The sequence below is a fragment of the Nematostella vectensis genome, chromosome 6 (genome assembly GCF_932526225.1).
Source record: "Nematostella vectensis chromosome 6, jaNemVect1.1, whole genome shotgun sequence".
Classification (NCBI taxonomy): Eukaryota; Metazoa; Cnidaria; class Anthozoa; order Actiniaria; family Edwardsiidae; genus Nematostella; species Nematostella vectensis.
The window spans coordinates 15,047,711-15,065,118 of NC_064039.1; the positions used below are offsets into that span (position 1 = coordinate 15,047,711).

General features: G+C 38.0%; 2 protein-coding genes across 4 annotated transcripts in view; both read right to left on the reverse strand.

Annotated features, from left to right (window-relative positions):
• LOC5515157 overlaps positions 1–7,942 on the reverse strand; it is a 48,950-nt gene extending 41,008 nt beyond the window's left edge. For 2 of the 3 annotated variants that reach the window (XM_048728993.1, XM_048728992.1), the window contains exons 1-3: positions 5,899–6,417; positions 5,450–5,508; positions 2,156–2,275 (exon numbers count right to left, since the gene is read on the reverse strand). In XM_048728993.1, the coding sequence (XP_048584950.1) occupies positions 2,156–2,252 (97 nt within the window). In that variant the 5' untranslated portion in view covers positions 2,253–2,275; positions 5,450–5,508; positions 5,899–6,417. Of the gene's footprint in view, positions 1–2,155; positions 2,276–5,449; positions 5,509–5,898; positions 6,418–7,800 lie in introns of those variants that run through there. The other variant, XM_048728991.1, reaches the window with a different exon arrangement.
• A 1,315-nt stretch (positions 7,943–9,257) lies between these two features.
• On the reverse strand, positions 9,258–17,384 carry LOC5515153 (uroporphyrinogen-III synthase). Its single transcript, XM_032384846.2, has 9 exons — positions 16,811–17,384; positions 15,781–15,889; positions 14,478–14,549; positions 13,331–13,405; positions 13,173–13,250; positions 10,447–10,530; positions 10,194–10,279; positions 10,026–10,121; positions 9,258–9,661 (listed from the first exon to the last, which is right to left on the reverse strand). The coding sequence occupies exons 1-9, from the start codon at positions 16,883–16,885 to the stop codon at positions 9,542–9,544; spliced, it is 795 nt and encodes a 264-aa protein (XP_032240737.1). The 5' UTR covers positions 16,886–17,384; the 3' UTR covers positions 9,258–9,541.
• Between the last annotated feature and the right edge of the window lie 24 nt (positions 17,385–17,408).

Consider the following 17,408-nt stretch of genomic DNA (forward strand, 5'->3'; position numbering starts at 1 on the left):
GGGGGGGGGTTCGAATGGGCTCTCGCTTCGCTCGAAAAACTAATTTTGTGGAGTTCAATTTTGTGGAGTTCAATCAGAAAATCGACTTGCAAATATAACACAACTTCATTTGCCTTGGGATTCTTCTCGAAGATACCCAGGGGGGGGGGGGGGGGTTCGAATGGGCTCTCGCTTCGCTCGAAAAACTAATTTTGTGGAGTTCAATCAGAAAATCGACTTGCAAATATAACACAACTTCATTTGAAAAACTAATTTTGTGGAGTTCAATCAGAAAATCGACTTGCAAATATAACACAACTTCAACTTCAACAATATGCGACAAAGTGAGTAAGGGTTTCCTGGAAATTGGTGTACAACGTCTGCTCTGTACAGTGAGCGAATTCAAAATATTTCTTTTCATCGGAGGACTGCTAAGTTGATGCAGCGTTAGAGGCCCAGGTATTGCGAAGCCTCTGTTTCCTGCTGTATAAAAGTCCTCGTGATCAAATCCGATCACCTGATTGGCTTTTGAATAATTTATTAGTTCTTTATTGTTAAATATTTAGAGATGGAGAGAAAGTTAAGATAAGCAAATTAGTAAAAACGAGTGTGCCAGCCTTGTGACGAGAATAGAAGACAATTAGAAAAACTTATCAAAATAGCAGCACTAGACAGTTGGAAATATCCCCAACCAGGTTTTAATTATTTTTGGATTAAAATAATCATCACACTTGGCCATAGAAATTTTCTGGTTGATTTGGAACAAGCACGCCAGGGCTCCTCCGGAGAATATGACCTAAACAGACTGAAACACTCATGGGCAGCTTTGCTTTTATCCTTCAGATTTCCGTGATCACCAGGCTTTCCTGGCCTTTATCTTGGAAGATTTCTATTTAAACATTTCAAGCTGAACATAAAAAGCACAAAACCAAAATTAAATAAATAGATTTTTTCTGTGCAGTCAATTTAAAATAATATGCTTAGAAGAATTTAAGTAAATCTGGTAAGGCAAGTTTGTTTGAAATTGACTCTATTTGACATTTCTATTCTAAACTTTATGATTGTTAAACGGGTTGAGATGTGAATCACCATGTTTTAGCACAGAAATCGTATGAACTGACCAAGGATCTACAAAATCTTTCACAAACAAAACATTTGTAATGTTGAAAATGCCCGTGTTTAAAAGTCGGTGCAGCCTTTTTTCACAAATATTTTCAAAATACTTTTTATATGGACTTTTATGTCAGAAGATTTTGTAATTCTACAGACTGAATTCCAAAGACACTTAAATGTCTTTTTAGATTTCTCATTAGTTATGAACAGACACCAATCATTTAAATCTTGATGGATTGACTTTCATTTCCATTCCGTTTAAATCTTTAAAACAAAAAAAATGCGGTAAGAATACAAAAACACTCATATAAAACAAAATGTTCGGCTCTCTGTGTCTATGCTTTTAATATGCTAAAATAAATGGAGTCTCTTTAAACCCTTAGACCTTTGTTTTAATCAGTCTGCTATCAGGGAATACAAACATTATTATATTTTGCTCAAATCCATATGGCAAAATACAACATTAACTACATGGGTATCGGCTTTCTCTATATGAAAACAACGAAAGCCCCACTATATGCATCATACAAAAACACATCATCATCATCATAATTACGCTGGGAATCGACCACAAGGACAGTTATCACTGGGAGCTCGAGAAGACGGTTTACAAAATTCCGTATTCGAAAATAACTCGAAAATTGACATTATTTAAAATAAACTCTTTTGCTATTTTCAAAAACGACGAACCTAGAAAACACCCGGTAAACCAAAGACTGTATAATCAGTATGTCAATAAACGATCAATGCTATCAAAATAGTAATACATTAATAATGACAAATTTCTTTTTCATCTTTTTTTTTTTTTTCGTTTCTTATCAAGGTTGTTGATTTTAAAAACCGCTAATTTTCCTTGTTTGGTGCTTAGAGATTCTATCTCTGCGAGATATAAGTCGGTAAATTCAAAGGTGATTCTCTAAAACAGAGGACGAAACAGGCGATGATTATATTTCATACATCCCAAGGGCATCGCCATTGCCTAGAAGCGAGAACGCTTTGTCAACCATGGATAAAGCCTTGCCGCACAATTTAGGAAGGCAGCAATAAGTAAAATAGTGTTTACCTTTAAGATCAGAGATATTTGATGTTGCTGATGAATAAGTTGATAAAATGGCAAAGACCAGAAGAGCAGCTGCCGTACACTTGCGAAAGACCGTCATTGCTTGACAAGTCCACCGCCGACCTGAAACCGCACAGATGTGAGCAATTTTGAGAGGGGATAATGATAGAAAAAAAAGTCTTAATAATGCAAGCCAAACTCTAGACAATAACTAATTGAAAACGTTTACCATCGAAGTTCTAACGTTTAGCTGTGAAAAAGTGATAACGGGAGGTCTAATATCTTAAACACTTTCGTTAAGATTAAACAGTATGGTTAAGATTTCTTTGGCCATGCAGTGGTTCCCGGCAAAGACACCGTTAGTTTGATCTGTAAGAATTAACCTTGGTGTACGTGAGAAACCTACCTAATCCCTTACTTGATAGAAGCTACTTACTTATGAAATATTTCTATGAAATATTTATAGCTACTAGATATACTATGAACATGGAATCAAATTAGAATAGAGATGATGCAACGATTTCAATTCAAAACGCTTTGTACTAAACTTCAATGCCTCTTATTGTCTCTTGCTATTTCTGGAAACAAACACAAAAATGTGACTTTTGTGACTCGATTTTCTGTTTTTTTTTTTACTCGTTCCCTTCCCAATTCAGTCCAAGTTTCAGGCCCTCTTATCGTCCCCTTTCAATACCATGAAGCGATAAAGAGTTTTATTTGCCCCTCCCCCCCCCCCCCCCCCCCCATCACCAGCTTCGAAAAATAAAATCCCCTGATACTCTGCTCTAGCTGTTTCCTATTCTTTTTTTCGCCACACTTTCCAAAGTTACCCAAAGAGTTTCCTTTTAAGTGTTAATTATGCGACAAGCGCTTAATATAAACATTTTGACAATACGTGACAATTAAGTGTGGGTGCGGTGAGCACCCATTTCAAATACGATATGTAGGAGATTTGCCGTAATCAGCATTTTTTTCTGGTATAAAAAATATAAGCACGCGGATAAATAAAAACAAATTCAGGCTCAGAAAGCATTCTTGTTTATATGCCTGTAAACACTGGCATGGCTTTCAGAGACCAGGATTCAGCCCATGCTCGAAGTCCGAGGTCTTCGAGCATGGATTCAGCCATTTTATACGTTACCCATGAGCCAATGCGGGTCACAAAAAATGGATTTTCCAGTACAGCCGTTATCTGGAATAGATAATTATCAAACTATTTCAAGTAAGGTTGACCTGCAACACTCTGTTAACTGTCTGTAACCCGTCTTGCCCTGAGTATTGCATTAATGTCCAATAAATGTAAATCATCAAAGAATATTTAGCATTTATTCATTTATGATCCTACAGTTTCGAGCAATACGAGTGAATCATCACAGTTTAGCCTTTTTTGAAAAAGTGAATGAAATAAAAGACAGGTGAAGAGGAACGGCAAAAGTACTCTTTCTGTAATGTCTTATAGACTAGAAGTTTGTTTTGGATTTCTGTAGGACATTTATGGTCGGTCTACTCGACTTTCAGATTTACGTTAACGGCCCAAACCCCAAATTGTGGTCAAAATTCACACGATATACAATTTGTAGACAAATTATTTTATATGACAGCTTGAAATCCATATTTGAATGAATTTTCTATTTGATTGTTGTTGATTTGGCAATATGGACCACCTCGCCGCTTATATTTGTCTTGATTGGCAACTGAAATATTCGATCAAATCCAAGACACGCAGAGTGATAACTCGACTTAATAAAAAATATATTTTGACATACAACATATGGCACTCTGTAGGAACGTTCCAAGAAAGCAGCTTTGCTTTTTTTTTATTAGAGTTTTCTTGCCTTAATGACTTAGTGGCTTTGCGACTATTATCGATTTTCAGAAAAAAGAGTCATGACAAATTTGTCATTTTCGAAGGTCAGGCATTTGATATAGACAAGCCCGTACCCCGGATTTTTCTTGGGTGTGCGAAATTCGAAAAAGTGGACCAAATTTTTCCGGGGGGGGAGAGGGTTGGGGATGGACTTTCGGCCATTGTGGGGAGGGTTGGGGATGGACTTTCGGCCATTGTGGGGAGGGTTCGGGTTGGACTTTCGGCCGTTGTGGGGAGGGTTCGGGTTGGACTTTCGGCTATTGTGGGGAGGGTTGGGGATGAAGTTTCGGCCATTGTGGGGAGGGTTCGGGTTGGACTTTCGACCATTGTGGGGAGGGTTCGGGTTGGACTTTCGGCCGTTGTGGGGAGGGTTCGGGTTGGACTTTCGGCCGTTGTGGGGAGGGTTCGGGTTGGACTTTCGGCCGTTGAGGGGAGGGTTCGGGTTGGACTTTCGGCCGTTGAGGGGAGGGTTCGGGTTGGACTTTCGGCCGTTGAGGGGAGGGTTCGGGTTGGACTTTCGGCCGTTGAGCGGGTACGAACGCAGCCCCCTGAACCCTTCCCCCCCCCCCCCCCCCCCCAGGGTACGGGCCTGACAGGTGATAAGAAAAAAATGACATGCGTTGATACCTTTGGAAAACCCTAGCACCATTGCTATAGCCTAGCTATTACACTAACTACTGTAAGACTAGCCTTGTTTCCTATGAAAATGTACACAGGCAATGAGATATCTAGATTGACTTTTATACCGCAGACCTCAAACAGATGGGTAACTTTGTTGGAGGAACAAGAATAAGCAATAAAACTGTAACTTGAAAGCGAAATATCAATATGTATTCTCCTAAGCTGTAGTTATCGTGCTTGTGTAAATTTAACTTAGCTCCACTCTCTGAGTGCTCATTTAAAGATTAAATTAAACTTTTTTTTTAGAAAATATGTCAAAAAGAGAAATTAAATTAAGCCGTACTCACATTTATCTTTATATCAAAAATAAATAGAAAGGGTGAAGTTGGGTCTAATGTAGATGCAATGAGAAATGAAGTAAAACAGGAAATCCAATATTCTTTATATTATTGTCTTGTGAGCTTTAAGAGCTGGTTATCAGCAGATTTGGTCTGAGACACCGCTCCTTGCGAACAGACATAAAGAAAGTTGTCTCAGTCAGGTAAGGGTAGATAAATTTTTAAAAAGGGTTCTATGAAAAAAAAAAACGGTGAATCGCTTTCTTTTTACTAAATATTTCGAAATGCGACAAATATCAAGTAGATATAAAAATAGAGTTTATAGGGTCAAAAAAATTAAAATGTGTAAAAGGAATTCTGGTTCACTCAGTTCACTTCTTTATCCAGTCCATTCGATATGCAAAAAGACATCATGTCTATCGTGGTATAGTTTTTGAACAGCGACTCGCGTTAAACCAAATCAAATCTTACCTTAAAGGGAAAAGCCACTTGACGGATTTATGCAAAAGATTTCAAGTTTCCGTATCAACCTTGAAAAGGCAAAATGACAATAATAAATTACTACAATTTAAAGTATAGAAGAATAATCGAGTGGATATATTGTTCGTTTGTGATGGATGGGGATATGATATTGTTAACGGATTATCTAAACATGACTCGCGTTATTACCATGCTTCGCGAAACGAAGGGGAGTTTTCCATTTCCTTGCACCAAACGAAACTAGCACGCTGTGGAACTTTATTTAAAGAAACTCTCAAAGCGTTAGTCTGATTGCTATTGCTCTTGAAGCCGTGAAACGTGAAACCCCATTTCTGACTTTGAAACATGATCTATGCACACATTTACCACGCGGAATTACGTCGGCAACAGATTTTCTATAACCACCAATATAAGTAAAAACAAGCAATAGAAAAACTCACCTACACCGAAGATCTGAAAAGCGCAACGTCGCCTTGCAACCAGCAGAAACACCGATGTGTTTGTCTTGAAACACCGATCTATTGCGATCACTTCTTTATATCTGCCTCATAGTCAGTAGGAAAGAACGTTTTTCCCAGGAGGGAATAAAATGATTGCTCGCACAATTTATAATTGGCGCGTTTCGATAGCAATGAAATGTTTAGTCATCAGTCAATAAGAGGTGACGTTAGAGCTATTCATAAAATTTGTTGAGATCAAGAACTAGGAAGAATTGGAAATAAGAGTCTTAAAATATTAAGGGAATTCCGCACCTGGGAAAACAAGTAGAACAGGATTGCTGAGAGATGACAACTTAATTGAAACATCCTGTCATAATTCTATCGTGGAGTGTGAGAAATCTGTATAGCACGATCGTATAAAACTACTGGTTCGGATAGGGAGGGAGGGGAGGGTAAGATAGCCAGTTTTGCTATGTTTAAATAGAAGAGAATAATCACTTTTACTTTGTCAGGTGCGTACCCAGGATTGGCTAAGGGGGGGGGGGGGGGGGGGGGGGTGCGTAGTCGTAGGTATCGTATAGAAAAAGCATAGACTTTGAAGACCCCCCTGTGTACGCGCCTGTTTGTGGTTATGCAATCGAAATAATTCAGAACAGACTCAGCCCAATGTTTGATCCATAAACATAAAGTTTGATTTAAAATGGTTATCATTTTGAAATGTCTTACCAAACCATTTTCACAAATATGCGCTGGAGAGTTAATTTTGATCAGTTGAAATATTAAAAAGAAGAAAAACGATATGCGAGGTGTTAAACGGAAGTGAAAGAAATAACAATTATAAAATGAGTAAACCTATTGATCAATTTCAGAAAGCAGAATTAAGATTAAATGTGAAAATGCCAAGAATAATGAAGTAGAATCGAAGATCAACAAAGAAAGATGCTACAAAGATCGTTTTGAACGTTTAGGTTTTATTTTGTTCCTTTTTTTCCCTATCGGGCACTTTCAATATCGAGCATAATAACGATGCACTTTTAGCTTAAACCAAAACAAGTACTTATGGCTCGATTTCGTGATAGTCACTTAGCGACAAGCTCAGCAAAGCCAGAGGCAAAGAACGGTACAATATATTATATAGAGACGCGAACGACGACGCAGTAGACTACACTAAAGCAAGGGAAACACAATAAACAGAATAGTAAAATGATTCAAGTACCATAGCGAAACATGGTGATTCAATAAGTTTGAGTAAAACCGGCTGTTATAGCAAAGAGAATAGAGAGAGTCATGCGTGTAAAGGGAGATAATAGGGGGACAGAAATGGGTAGATAGGAATAAAATAGTGTTGCAACCGGAATAGAGTACAGTATTTTGACAAAAAGGAGTTTAAACAAAGAAAACCAATAAAAAATAAGTCATAATGGTAATTGGACAGGTAAAACCAGAATACTAAAACAACTACTCACAGGTATAAGAGGAAGTCAGTTATTATAAACAAAAATATCTTTTTCATATTAATCACGTATATTAATTGACTTCCATTTCATATTTTTTAATGTGTGAGAAGTGTTTTTATATAATCCTAGTTTTACCTGTAAAATTATTGTCAAACAAGCTGCAGAAAAAAATCTTGGTGGTCTGCGTAGGCGTCGTGGAAAAAAGAAATAAATTATCACGGGGTTGCAGTTACATGTTCAACCCCGTCTCTGGAATATGCGCTCGGATGCCGAAAACAAGAACAACGAAAAATGCCAGCATAAGCCTTCAACCCGATGTTGATGATTTCTGGGGTATTTGTGAGATTGTCAAATTAGAACAACCACCTCCATAACTTGGATAAATATTAAAAAATATGAAGAGATGAACGGCCTTGAATAGCTGCCGGGTCAAACCGAGTTTTACCTCAAAAGATCAATTCGTACGGCGTCCTGGCGTTCTGTCCGAGCAGCCAAGGAAACCCGGTAAATCTAAAAGCACATTGCTTTGCCTTTAGGAAAAAATTGTATGCACCTGTTGTAAATAATGTTTTGCACGCGAGAACTCATGTGTCGTAGCCAGCAGTGGCTCATGGGTAACGTATAAATGGTTGAATTTTGGTCTTTGAAAATTATTAATGTCTACAGGCACAAAAACATAAATGCTTCAGCTTACAAAACCAGATTTTTGCGCTTATTTGGTAATTTATTTGATATCCATGTAGCACTGCGTGTTACGATGCATGGATTCTCCGAGTGCAACCATATTTAAAAATAGGGTTCAACAAAATCCGGAAGTCGACTCCAGAGTCGACTACCAGTTTTTGGTGAACCATATTTATACTCTGGTAAACGAACAAGACAATTCTTATTTATTCTTATTTGAAGGCGTATAATTCCTCAAAATCATAGTAGAGAATAGATATGCAGACTGCAAAAACCGCAGGACCGTAGTACACTGCACTAAAACGTTTTGAATCACTTTACTAAAAGATTTGGAAACAAAAACGAAAGACATAAATGACGACAGACAATAGGAGAAACATCGCCATGGTAATGTTTCAGGCGCTCTATACGGGTATCAGAAACGAGACTGCCTAATTAGGACTACGGCAGTGTAAGAGACTAAATTATAGCAGAAAAATGAAAAGTGCTTCTTCCTTCAAGGGTACGGAGTATGATAATGCACTAACGTTTATTGTGATAGGTGAGGCAGCAGACAAGACTCTTTTATAAGATAGTCTATCACTGTTAAAATAGACGTACAACTATTCCAGGCCTTTCATCTCTTTATCGTCTTTTCTTTGAATATTTATCAAAATTGTGGTATATTGGGCGTTATTCTAATTTAAAAATCTGAAATCTTGTTCGTTTTTTCTTTTAATAGTTTTAAGCTAACAATGTTCTAAAAGTGTTTTCCGATGTCAACTATGCTATCTCTTTTTGAAACGCAAAAATCTAATTGTTGTGACTATGAAAGTAGTTATACTTAGTATTATACATTGTTAAAATATCTTTTTACCTCTTGACGCAAATGGGTATCGAGTGCCATATGAAATCATCTTCTTGTTTGTGAAGCACAGAGAACGAAGAGAACAATTTTCGGAAAAATGAGCTCTCTGCCACCAGATATCTTTGCATTAAAAATAATGTTTTCATTGCTATATTGGATTTCCTTGACCCTTTTGTATAAAGACTTATTTTAAAGACTGCATTTTTATCCACCCTCCCATATATGCTAAAGGCTTTTTTTTTATCTCTAGTCCAAGAAAACGATCAGACATTAATCTTTCCAACACCACCTTCAGACTTGAATTTGAGTTTTAACATCACAGTGGGAAAAAAACTAGAAATACCATTACTACAATACGACAATAACAAATGTACAAGCGAGTAAAGATTTATTTGCGTTGCTACATATTTCACTTCATTTTACTTTCCCTTAATGATAATATATGTAATAAGTTGGTTAATTCGAGGTCAACCCTACATGAAACAATAATCTTATACCTATCCCACTAAATAATGTATTCACCAATTATATTTCTAAATACTGCACACTAAAATGATGCATCTTATTCTGTTAACCTGCTTCGCACTACATCATTGTTTCCTTTTAATTATCAGTCTACAGACAGACCATGATAATAGAGGGGGATGGAAGGAGGCTAAAAGCACTGACTAATGCACTCTGCCAAAGACTTGGGAGATGGTTGCTTGGCAACTGCTGCCACAGAAAGACCGTGCTTTATCATAGCTGCTGACGTAGTCGCTCCAATCGCAACAAGCTGACGGCAGAAAGTCAAGTGTACGTTGATAGAAGGGAATAACATGGCACTTTTTAACCATTAAAACAATGTAAACAAACTTTACAGTTTCTCAGCGTGTTAATGCTTGGCAGTGTCTTGTACCGTGATTATGGATATGGCCAAAGCATTTTCTAGCGAGATGCTAATAGATGTTATATTTTATAGGTATATTATCTACCGATTATCGACATATATTATCGACAGCACCAAGTTTTGGTGGCCAAGGGGGGTATAAAGGCCCCGACTGGCTAAAAGATGACCAGATTTTTTTTCAGAAGTGTGGCCTTTTTTCTCAGGGTGTGGCCTTTTTTCTCAGGGTGTGTTTATTCACAGCAAACCGTACCTTCAAAGCAGAAAAGTCTCCAAATATTTCTGTCAGCAATGATAGCACAAATTGGACACCAGATGGGCTGAAAAATACTATGACTGATGGCACACCCTGCAAACCATTAAACGTTTGAGGTTTAGGAAACTGGTAATACTCGATAAAAGGTTATCACATATTAAGTACCTTTTCCTCTACGTGAGATGTGAGGTTCTGAGCAAGTTCTGTGTGCTTGCATGTCTTATAGACTTGTAAGCCTTTCAACGGGACACCTAAAAGCAAGGAGTACCAAAGAGGGATGAGACCATGTAAACATTAGCATGTCTTATATAATGATGCATTTTTTGCAGCACTAAGGAAGTAAGAGGTACCATGACATCTCAGAAAACCAATGCAGTCCCTGACTATCGATATCGTAGCCAGCAGTGTTGGGTCTCACCTGCGTTTTGCATTTCTGTAGGAATGGTTTCTTTTCTGAGGTTACCACATGGAAAGAGAAAAGGCTTGGTCTGGGGATGCGCACCTTAAAGTGGAAATGACAGGTAAGTTTAGAACAGTAACAGGGAATGGCCATAGTATTGCCTTATTGTGGCATACATAGATTGCACCACATATTGATTGTTTATTTCTTTGTTTGCTAATTAAATAATGGATGATGACAATTATGATAAGTCAGTCGTGGCAGCTGTAAAGTAATTCATTTTGCAGAAGGATTTACAGCGCTGGAACTAAAAGTATGGACAGTTCTAATGTATTTGCATACTTTCAAGGGACTCCAACAATTACCGACGAGTATCGGTCAACTAGAGAATTCAAGCGAGGCATCAAATAACAAACGAGCGGGTCTCCAAGCATTTTCGGGTCAGTACGCAGCTCTTACAAGCTGCAAGTTGACTGGGCAAATGAACAATATCCGCACCTCGACACAAAGAACGAGAAGAATAGAGACAAAAGAACTCCTTTGTAGAACAAAGATAATAGGAGACAAAGCAGCTGCGTACTTACTCATTTTCCACTTTCAAAAGCTTTTATTTCATACATGAGATTTTTCTTCCCAGACCCCGATTTAGTTTAGAGACTTGATGCATCGAATCAAGTTTGAGTTTCTGAGACAGACAGAAACTTACATTGAAATGAATCTGTCTCGCTAGTGTTCACTAGTGGCGCAAGCATAAGCGTAAGGACAAGGGCTTTGTTTTTAGAGAAAACGAGTTGTGTGCCATGCCATAACGTGAGTTGATCCAATATGGCGGACTTAGAAAAGCTGATTTTTCTTCTTATAAAAAGGATGTATTCAAACAAATGCAACTTCTCTAGGAGAACAAGGAGTAAAAAAAACTTATAAAAACTAGAATAATTTACCTTGTTTTATCCCCTTTCTTGGGTAACCTCTTCTCAAGCTTTTCGTTTCTTTTAGCGGTCTTGGAAATCCTTGCATTTCTTGGTATAAAGAACTGGATACGCTCTAACTATTTCGCTAAACTTTTCCTCAAACTCGGTCGCCATCTTAACACATTGAACCCTCAACCGGCCTGTACCGGCTTTGAGAAGTACCCACAACCCAAAAAATTCATAAATGCAAAATAAACACAACAAGATGAAGATACTCAGGCATCAGTCTAAGGGATAAATGGTCTTGAAGATATGCATCCAACCAAGGTGTTGGCAACTTCTCTTAAGCCAAATAATAGCACAGGTTCTTTGACAAATTTCAAATCGAACAAGGAAAGAAAAGCAGAATCACCCCTCTCAATAAAACGCTCAAAATACCACACAAGGGAGAGAGATCAGCAAACACAGTTCAAGACAAAAATATACAAATATAGGTATAAAGATACCTTTATTCTGATCCTCCAGGTTCATTTCCATGGCATCAAAACACAATGTCTACTCCTTGAAGGCTTGTAAGACCACTTGGATGCCTTTACGGATTGCAAAGCATTCTGGGAGATCCAGGGAAAAAATCATGAGGGGAGGGCCAATCAACACTTCTCTCCCCAAAGTCAGATGTTTTTAAGTCTTTTCACCCCAAAGCCAAACAAATCAATTCCAGGTCATACAGACCCAGAATAGCAGTGTAAACAATTCTGGAATCAATTTGATTTCAGAAAAGACAGCATTTAGGAGAGCTGTGGTGATTCATTAGAAAATTATTTTCTCATCCAGGCAAAGCCAAACAAGAAAAAAATCATCATGAATCCACCTTTGCTTGCAAATATTCATAAGCAAAGCACTCAATTATGCCCTAATAGGCTTCATGATGTCCTGAGACACTCTCCTAATATGCTCACAGCTGTATTTTTCATGAAAAATACAAGCAACCATCAACTTGTGCTCGCTTCAGCACAACGACGAGGGATTAAAAGTGGGGACCGCAAAGCACTGTTGGAAAGCTTGGATACCGCTGACTAGGTGCAGCTGTGTTTGACTTTGACGGGATGTATAAAACTGTTTTCAGTCTGTTTTTTTGTAAATTCAGCTCAAAAATAGTCAGGAGTCAATGGGTTAAGGATGAAGGTTGAAGGTCCAGCAAGAAGTTCGGGATTTCATTGACCAGTTTAGTCACATAACATGAATAATCAATTTGCTATTCTTTTATTTTCCTTGTGTTTCGTTTTCACTTTGGCTTGCGCTTATTGCTGTGTTGACTGGTTTTCACAGCTAAATAACCCCCTTGTGGTTATGTCTGCGCTTATGCTATACAAATGCAAATATGAGTTTGGTTTATCAAATGTTCGAATAAACTGCTGTTGTTGTTGGTTAAAGTATTAAGGTCTAGAAAAAAAAAAGGAACAGAACAAGTTCATTTGTACAACATATTCAGGAGATATTTTGAATATTCTACTCGTTGCAGTGATGATGAAGGGCCTCGAAAGTATGCAATCACTTAAGAAATGTCCATGCTTTTGGTTCCAGCACTGCAATGATGGCATTTAATGACCTACAAAATTCATGGTGATGGTGATGGTGTTGAATATAATGATAATGATAGGTGAGGTCATGATGACAACTAAGATATATCAATGTCATCATCATTATATTTCATTGACAGTATAATGTTAATGATGATAATGGTTACAGTGACAATGATTAAGGCAACAATGATGCCAAAGATGCTGATAATAGGGATGATGAGATTTCTCTAACTGTACAAAGTCACTTCACCTTCTAGTATCATGGGGGCTAGCATTTCTGCACTTCCTGCCTGATGACCAACACTCTCAAGGCCTAGCTTCTTCTTCGCTGATAAAGATATGGTAAAATAAATGTCATTAATCATGTTATTAGAAGATTTCATAAATAAAAGATTACACAATCAGTACCTGCTTGAGAAGTTGCTGGACCCACAACAAACACAGGCAGCCTCTGCCATAGAAATTGGAATGATTCCTGCCAAACTAGAGTAAAAATAAACTCAATTACTACAAAAGACGAGGGCCAGGCTCCTAGAAAGCAGGTTAACGCTAACCCAGAGATAAAAAAAGTTCTTATCCAATCAAATGTCTCGATAACCATATTTATCCATGGATAAGTGCTAACCTGCTTTCGAGGCGCAGGCCTTTTACGGCCAGCTTTATTTTACTTACTCACTGACTCGCTCATCCGCCCGCCCACCCACTTACTCGCCCACACACCCACTCACTCGCCCACTAACCCACCCACCCACTCACTCACTCCTATCTATTTCAAATGAGATCGCACATGACTGAATGAGCTCATGCATGAGATCATAATTTATAACAATTCATTGAGGCCATTGACAGCAATTTGCAACTTATAATAAGTTTCACCAATCAAGTCTTTACTCAAACTACTATATCTCACATGTTGCACCATTTTTTTTTTAATTTTTTTTAGATGCCATAGTCAGTACACTCAGACTGCTAAAAAATAAAAACTAATAGCAAGGGCACCCAACGACGATAATTTCACAACCAGCCTAAAATAAGTTAAGATACCGTTTTTATTTGTTTTCAGTCATTTTTATACAATATAGAGCTTTCCTAGATATTTTTTATCTGTTCTGATTTTCTAGGCAAAATTACAGCCATCCGAAAAATCTAGTTACTCATCCCAAGGCATTCGAAACTCCTAGCGATTTTAAGATTCTTAAGGGAAATTTAATGTCCCTTGTATACTTGCTCCCGAGAATACTAGAGGGTTCCTTTTTTTAAAGCATGTCAGACGTAAGAATCTCGTACCCGAAATTGGTGATGGTGGTAACAAAAGCAACTCTGAAAAAACATAGGTGATCCAGCTCTCTTCCGGAGAAACATAGGTGATCTAGAAATACAAATTCCAAAAAAAGTAGACTTTTATAGGCCGACCCTGAAATCCGTAGGTGACCTTGCTTACGAACAGATATTTGAAAATGGTCGTTGGGTGCCCTTGTAATAGTTACTTTTTAGGTATGTAATGATTGAAGATTTTAAGAGTGGGCAGAAATTATTGGAGGCCTAGAAAACTCACCAGACAGGGATATCTTTTCTTCAATGCACTTCTCCATGGCTTCAACCCCTCTAGCACTTGTAAGGATGATGCCTAAAAATGATGGCAATTATCACCACCAGTTTTTATGTTCTAAAAAGAAATTCTGACAGCCCTTGCTACATGAGACATGCAACTAGAAATGGCTGTACATAGACAATAGTTGAGGCATAAAATGCCTGAGGAGTGGGTATATGTATTGAAAATAAATGTCAGTCCAAAATAAAAATGGGCTAGTAAAACATTGAGGACAGGTGTATGTGTCAATGTCAGAGGGGATTTCTCTTTTAGGGGCTTCATTATAAAAATGGGGTTAGGTATTTTCAGGAACCAAAAAGTATTATCTCATTTCTTTTCTCCATGCCCCTTTTCCTCTTCTCCTTACTTATCTGCTTATCTACCCCACATCTTTTATATCTTCTATACTTTAAACAGATTTCTTGTGGCACCTTGCTTGGAGGTCAGACACAGATCACCTCCACCCCTTCCACACTTTTTTCAGATATTTGGCTTAAAATTAACAAGAAATATAACGAAATTCACAGAAGAACAATCAAACTATCCCCACCTCCTTTTTTGAAACCTTTGCCCCCCTCTCTCCATTGGAATTCTCCGTCCCTGACAGTTAAGCATTAGGGCTAGCATTGGCTTGGGTATTGGGTATGTGGAATTCCAGCATTGTATTGTATTTATTTATGCATCCATTGTATTTATTTGCAATTCCATTGTATTTATTGCGCTGTTCTATAGAAATCATGCAAGCACAGTTTGCTAAATGTTAGAAAATGACAATGCTAACACCAATACCTAAGCCAATGCTAGCCTAATGCTTAAACAACTAGAAACAGCAAATAGAAAGCTAAACAAGCTGAGACATTGTACACAGATGATTCGCTGTTTCTGTGAAACAGTGGTGCATTAATAAAAAAAATATTCAAACAAAATTGTTCACCACTCCCTTGTTTAGCACAAAATGTGTACCACACTTCCTTAAACAGACAAATAGTATTTGTTACATATGTTGCTGGGACAGTTCTGCAGAGCTTTTCTCAAAATCAAGGTAACTAAACTGCTGCTCCCTGTGCAATTAGGGGTACCTGATAATGTTTTTTTCTTCTTGTCTAGTAATATGGTAATTGGTAATTGCTGTTACAATCAATTTCCTATTTATTTGAAAAATGGGGGAAGCACTTACGCCCTTTTACTGTGCCTTGGGGTTTGGTTAAAAAATAGATTTCCTTTTGTGGTGAAGAAAAAAGGGAAAAATACTTTATTAGAGCTGTACCTCCATATTCTGTGGGCTCTGACAGCATTTTCTCCAATTTGTCAAGATTTTCAAATTCAAAAGAGAGCACTGGGATTGAAGTGCACTGGAAACCATGGCTTCTCAGTTCCTGTTTGAAAAAGAGAAACATGTTTGTGATCTTGATTAATACCAAATCCTAAATCATTAATTCAAGATCACATACACCTTTTATGTCATTTGCTACATAGCGGGGGGTAGTGGACCATCGAATCTGTATCAAAATGAAAACGATGGCGTCATATCGCAGGTGCCCGCTGCTTTGAGCATGCACATACCCATAGAAATGATGTCACCCTGTATGTACCTTTCAGTGTTTTCAAACGTTTTAATCCGTGTTAGTGTGGACGGCTGGATCCAGGCGAAAATGCTGCAAAAACGATAGTGTGGACCCGAACCAAGTGATGCCTTTTCAGCGAAACTAATCCGGATACTTTTGAATCTGTGTTGTGGACGACCCCTAACTAACAAAACTTTTACCAGCCTTTTATTTCCCATACAAGATCATGAGTGAATATAATCAACTGAAACCATTTTTTTACCACCAATAGGGGACTTGTGCTGAGAGATCATGTGACTTTATTGATAGTGCACTATCAGGATTTTAGCAGCAAAATAAACAGCAAAAAAAAAAACTTATTTAGCACTTAGGGATGGACCCAGTAGAAAAGTGATGGGTGCCCAAAAGCAAAAAAGATTCTTGCAAGGAAAAAATATAAAAAGAAAATTTGTGCAGGCCGATCTTACATCCACAAAGCTTTGTGCAGCAAGAAACAAACATCATGCAAACCTGAAGCTACCGAAACAAATTCGAGCAAACAAAAAACCGCCCACCCCTGGACTGGTTGTTTTCAGCCCAGATGAAAGTATGGTCCGTCCCTTACAAATAGAGCCAGAAAGGTTTTTCTTCTTCTTCTTTAGAAATGGTTATTACGTGGATCTTTGTTAATAAATCGCGAACTCAAAACAACACCTCATAAAACCTGGAAAACGTAATATAGACAGAACTTACCATGTGGTACCTGTCCTGTTTAGGGTCATCAGAAGATGAGCGCAAGAGGAGAACGGACGGACACTCGGTCGCCATGCTGATCTAACAAATTTACCAATCCTCTTTGGATATAAAGCAAATAGCAGAAAGATTTACTGCTTCTACATTGTACTGTGTTTCATGCTTGCTTGGAGGTATATCGACTCGCGGACGACAACATAATTGGAGTATCAAATGAATTGAATCAAATGACAACAACGGGCTCAAAGACTGGGAGAATACACAGGGCACCCGGTGCTCCCGGAGGAAAGGGCAAAGGGGGCAAAGGCAAAGACCTAAAACAACATGAGTCGTATAGGATAAGGAACGCAAAACATTAATATCTTATCTCCTGGATACATTTGCTAGAAATCGGTAATCATAGTCATATTAACCACGCGGCTACTCAACTCTCCATGGAATTCGTTTCATGGGATTCCTGTGTAGTATATTCGACTGGTTCAAAACGCATGTCATTTAGCTATCCATAACTGTTTTTTATATTGCCGATAAGTTATCATTTCCGTTCCTTCTTTTTTCTCAAGAAGTCTCTGTTTTAACTATCGCTCTTACTTGTCGA

Excerpts from the sequence above, each read along its gene's own strand:
- LOC5515153 (XM_032384846.2), bottom strand. The coding sequence starts at position 16,885 with ATGGCGACCGAGTGTCCGTCCGTTCTCCTCTTGCGCTCATCTTCTGAT. Across the intron at positions 14,550-15,780 it reads AGAGCCCACAGAATATGGAG|GCATCATCCTTACAAGTGCT; the intron begins GTACAGCTCTAA and ends CATCATTTTTAG. Across the intron at positions 10,280-10,446 it reads TACAGAAATGCAAAACGCAG|GTGTCCCGTTGAAAGGCTTA; the intron begins GTGAGACCCAAC and ends CCTTGCTTTTAG.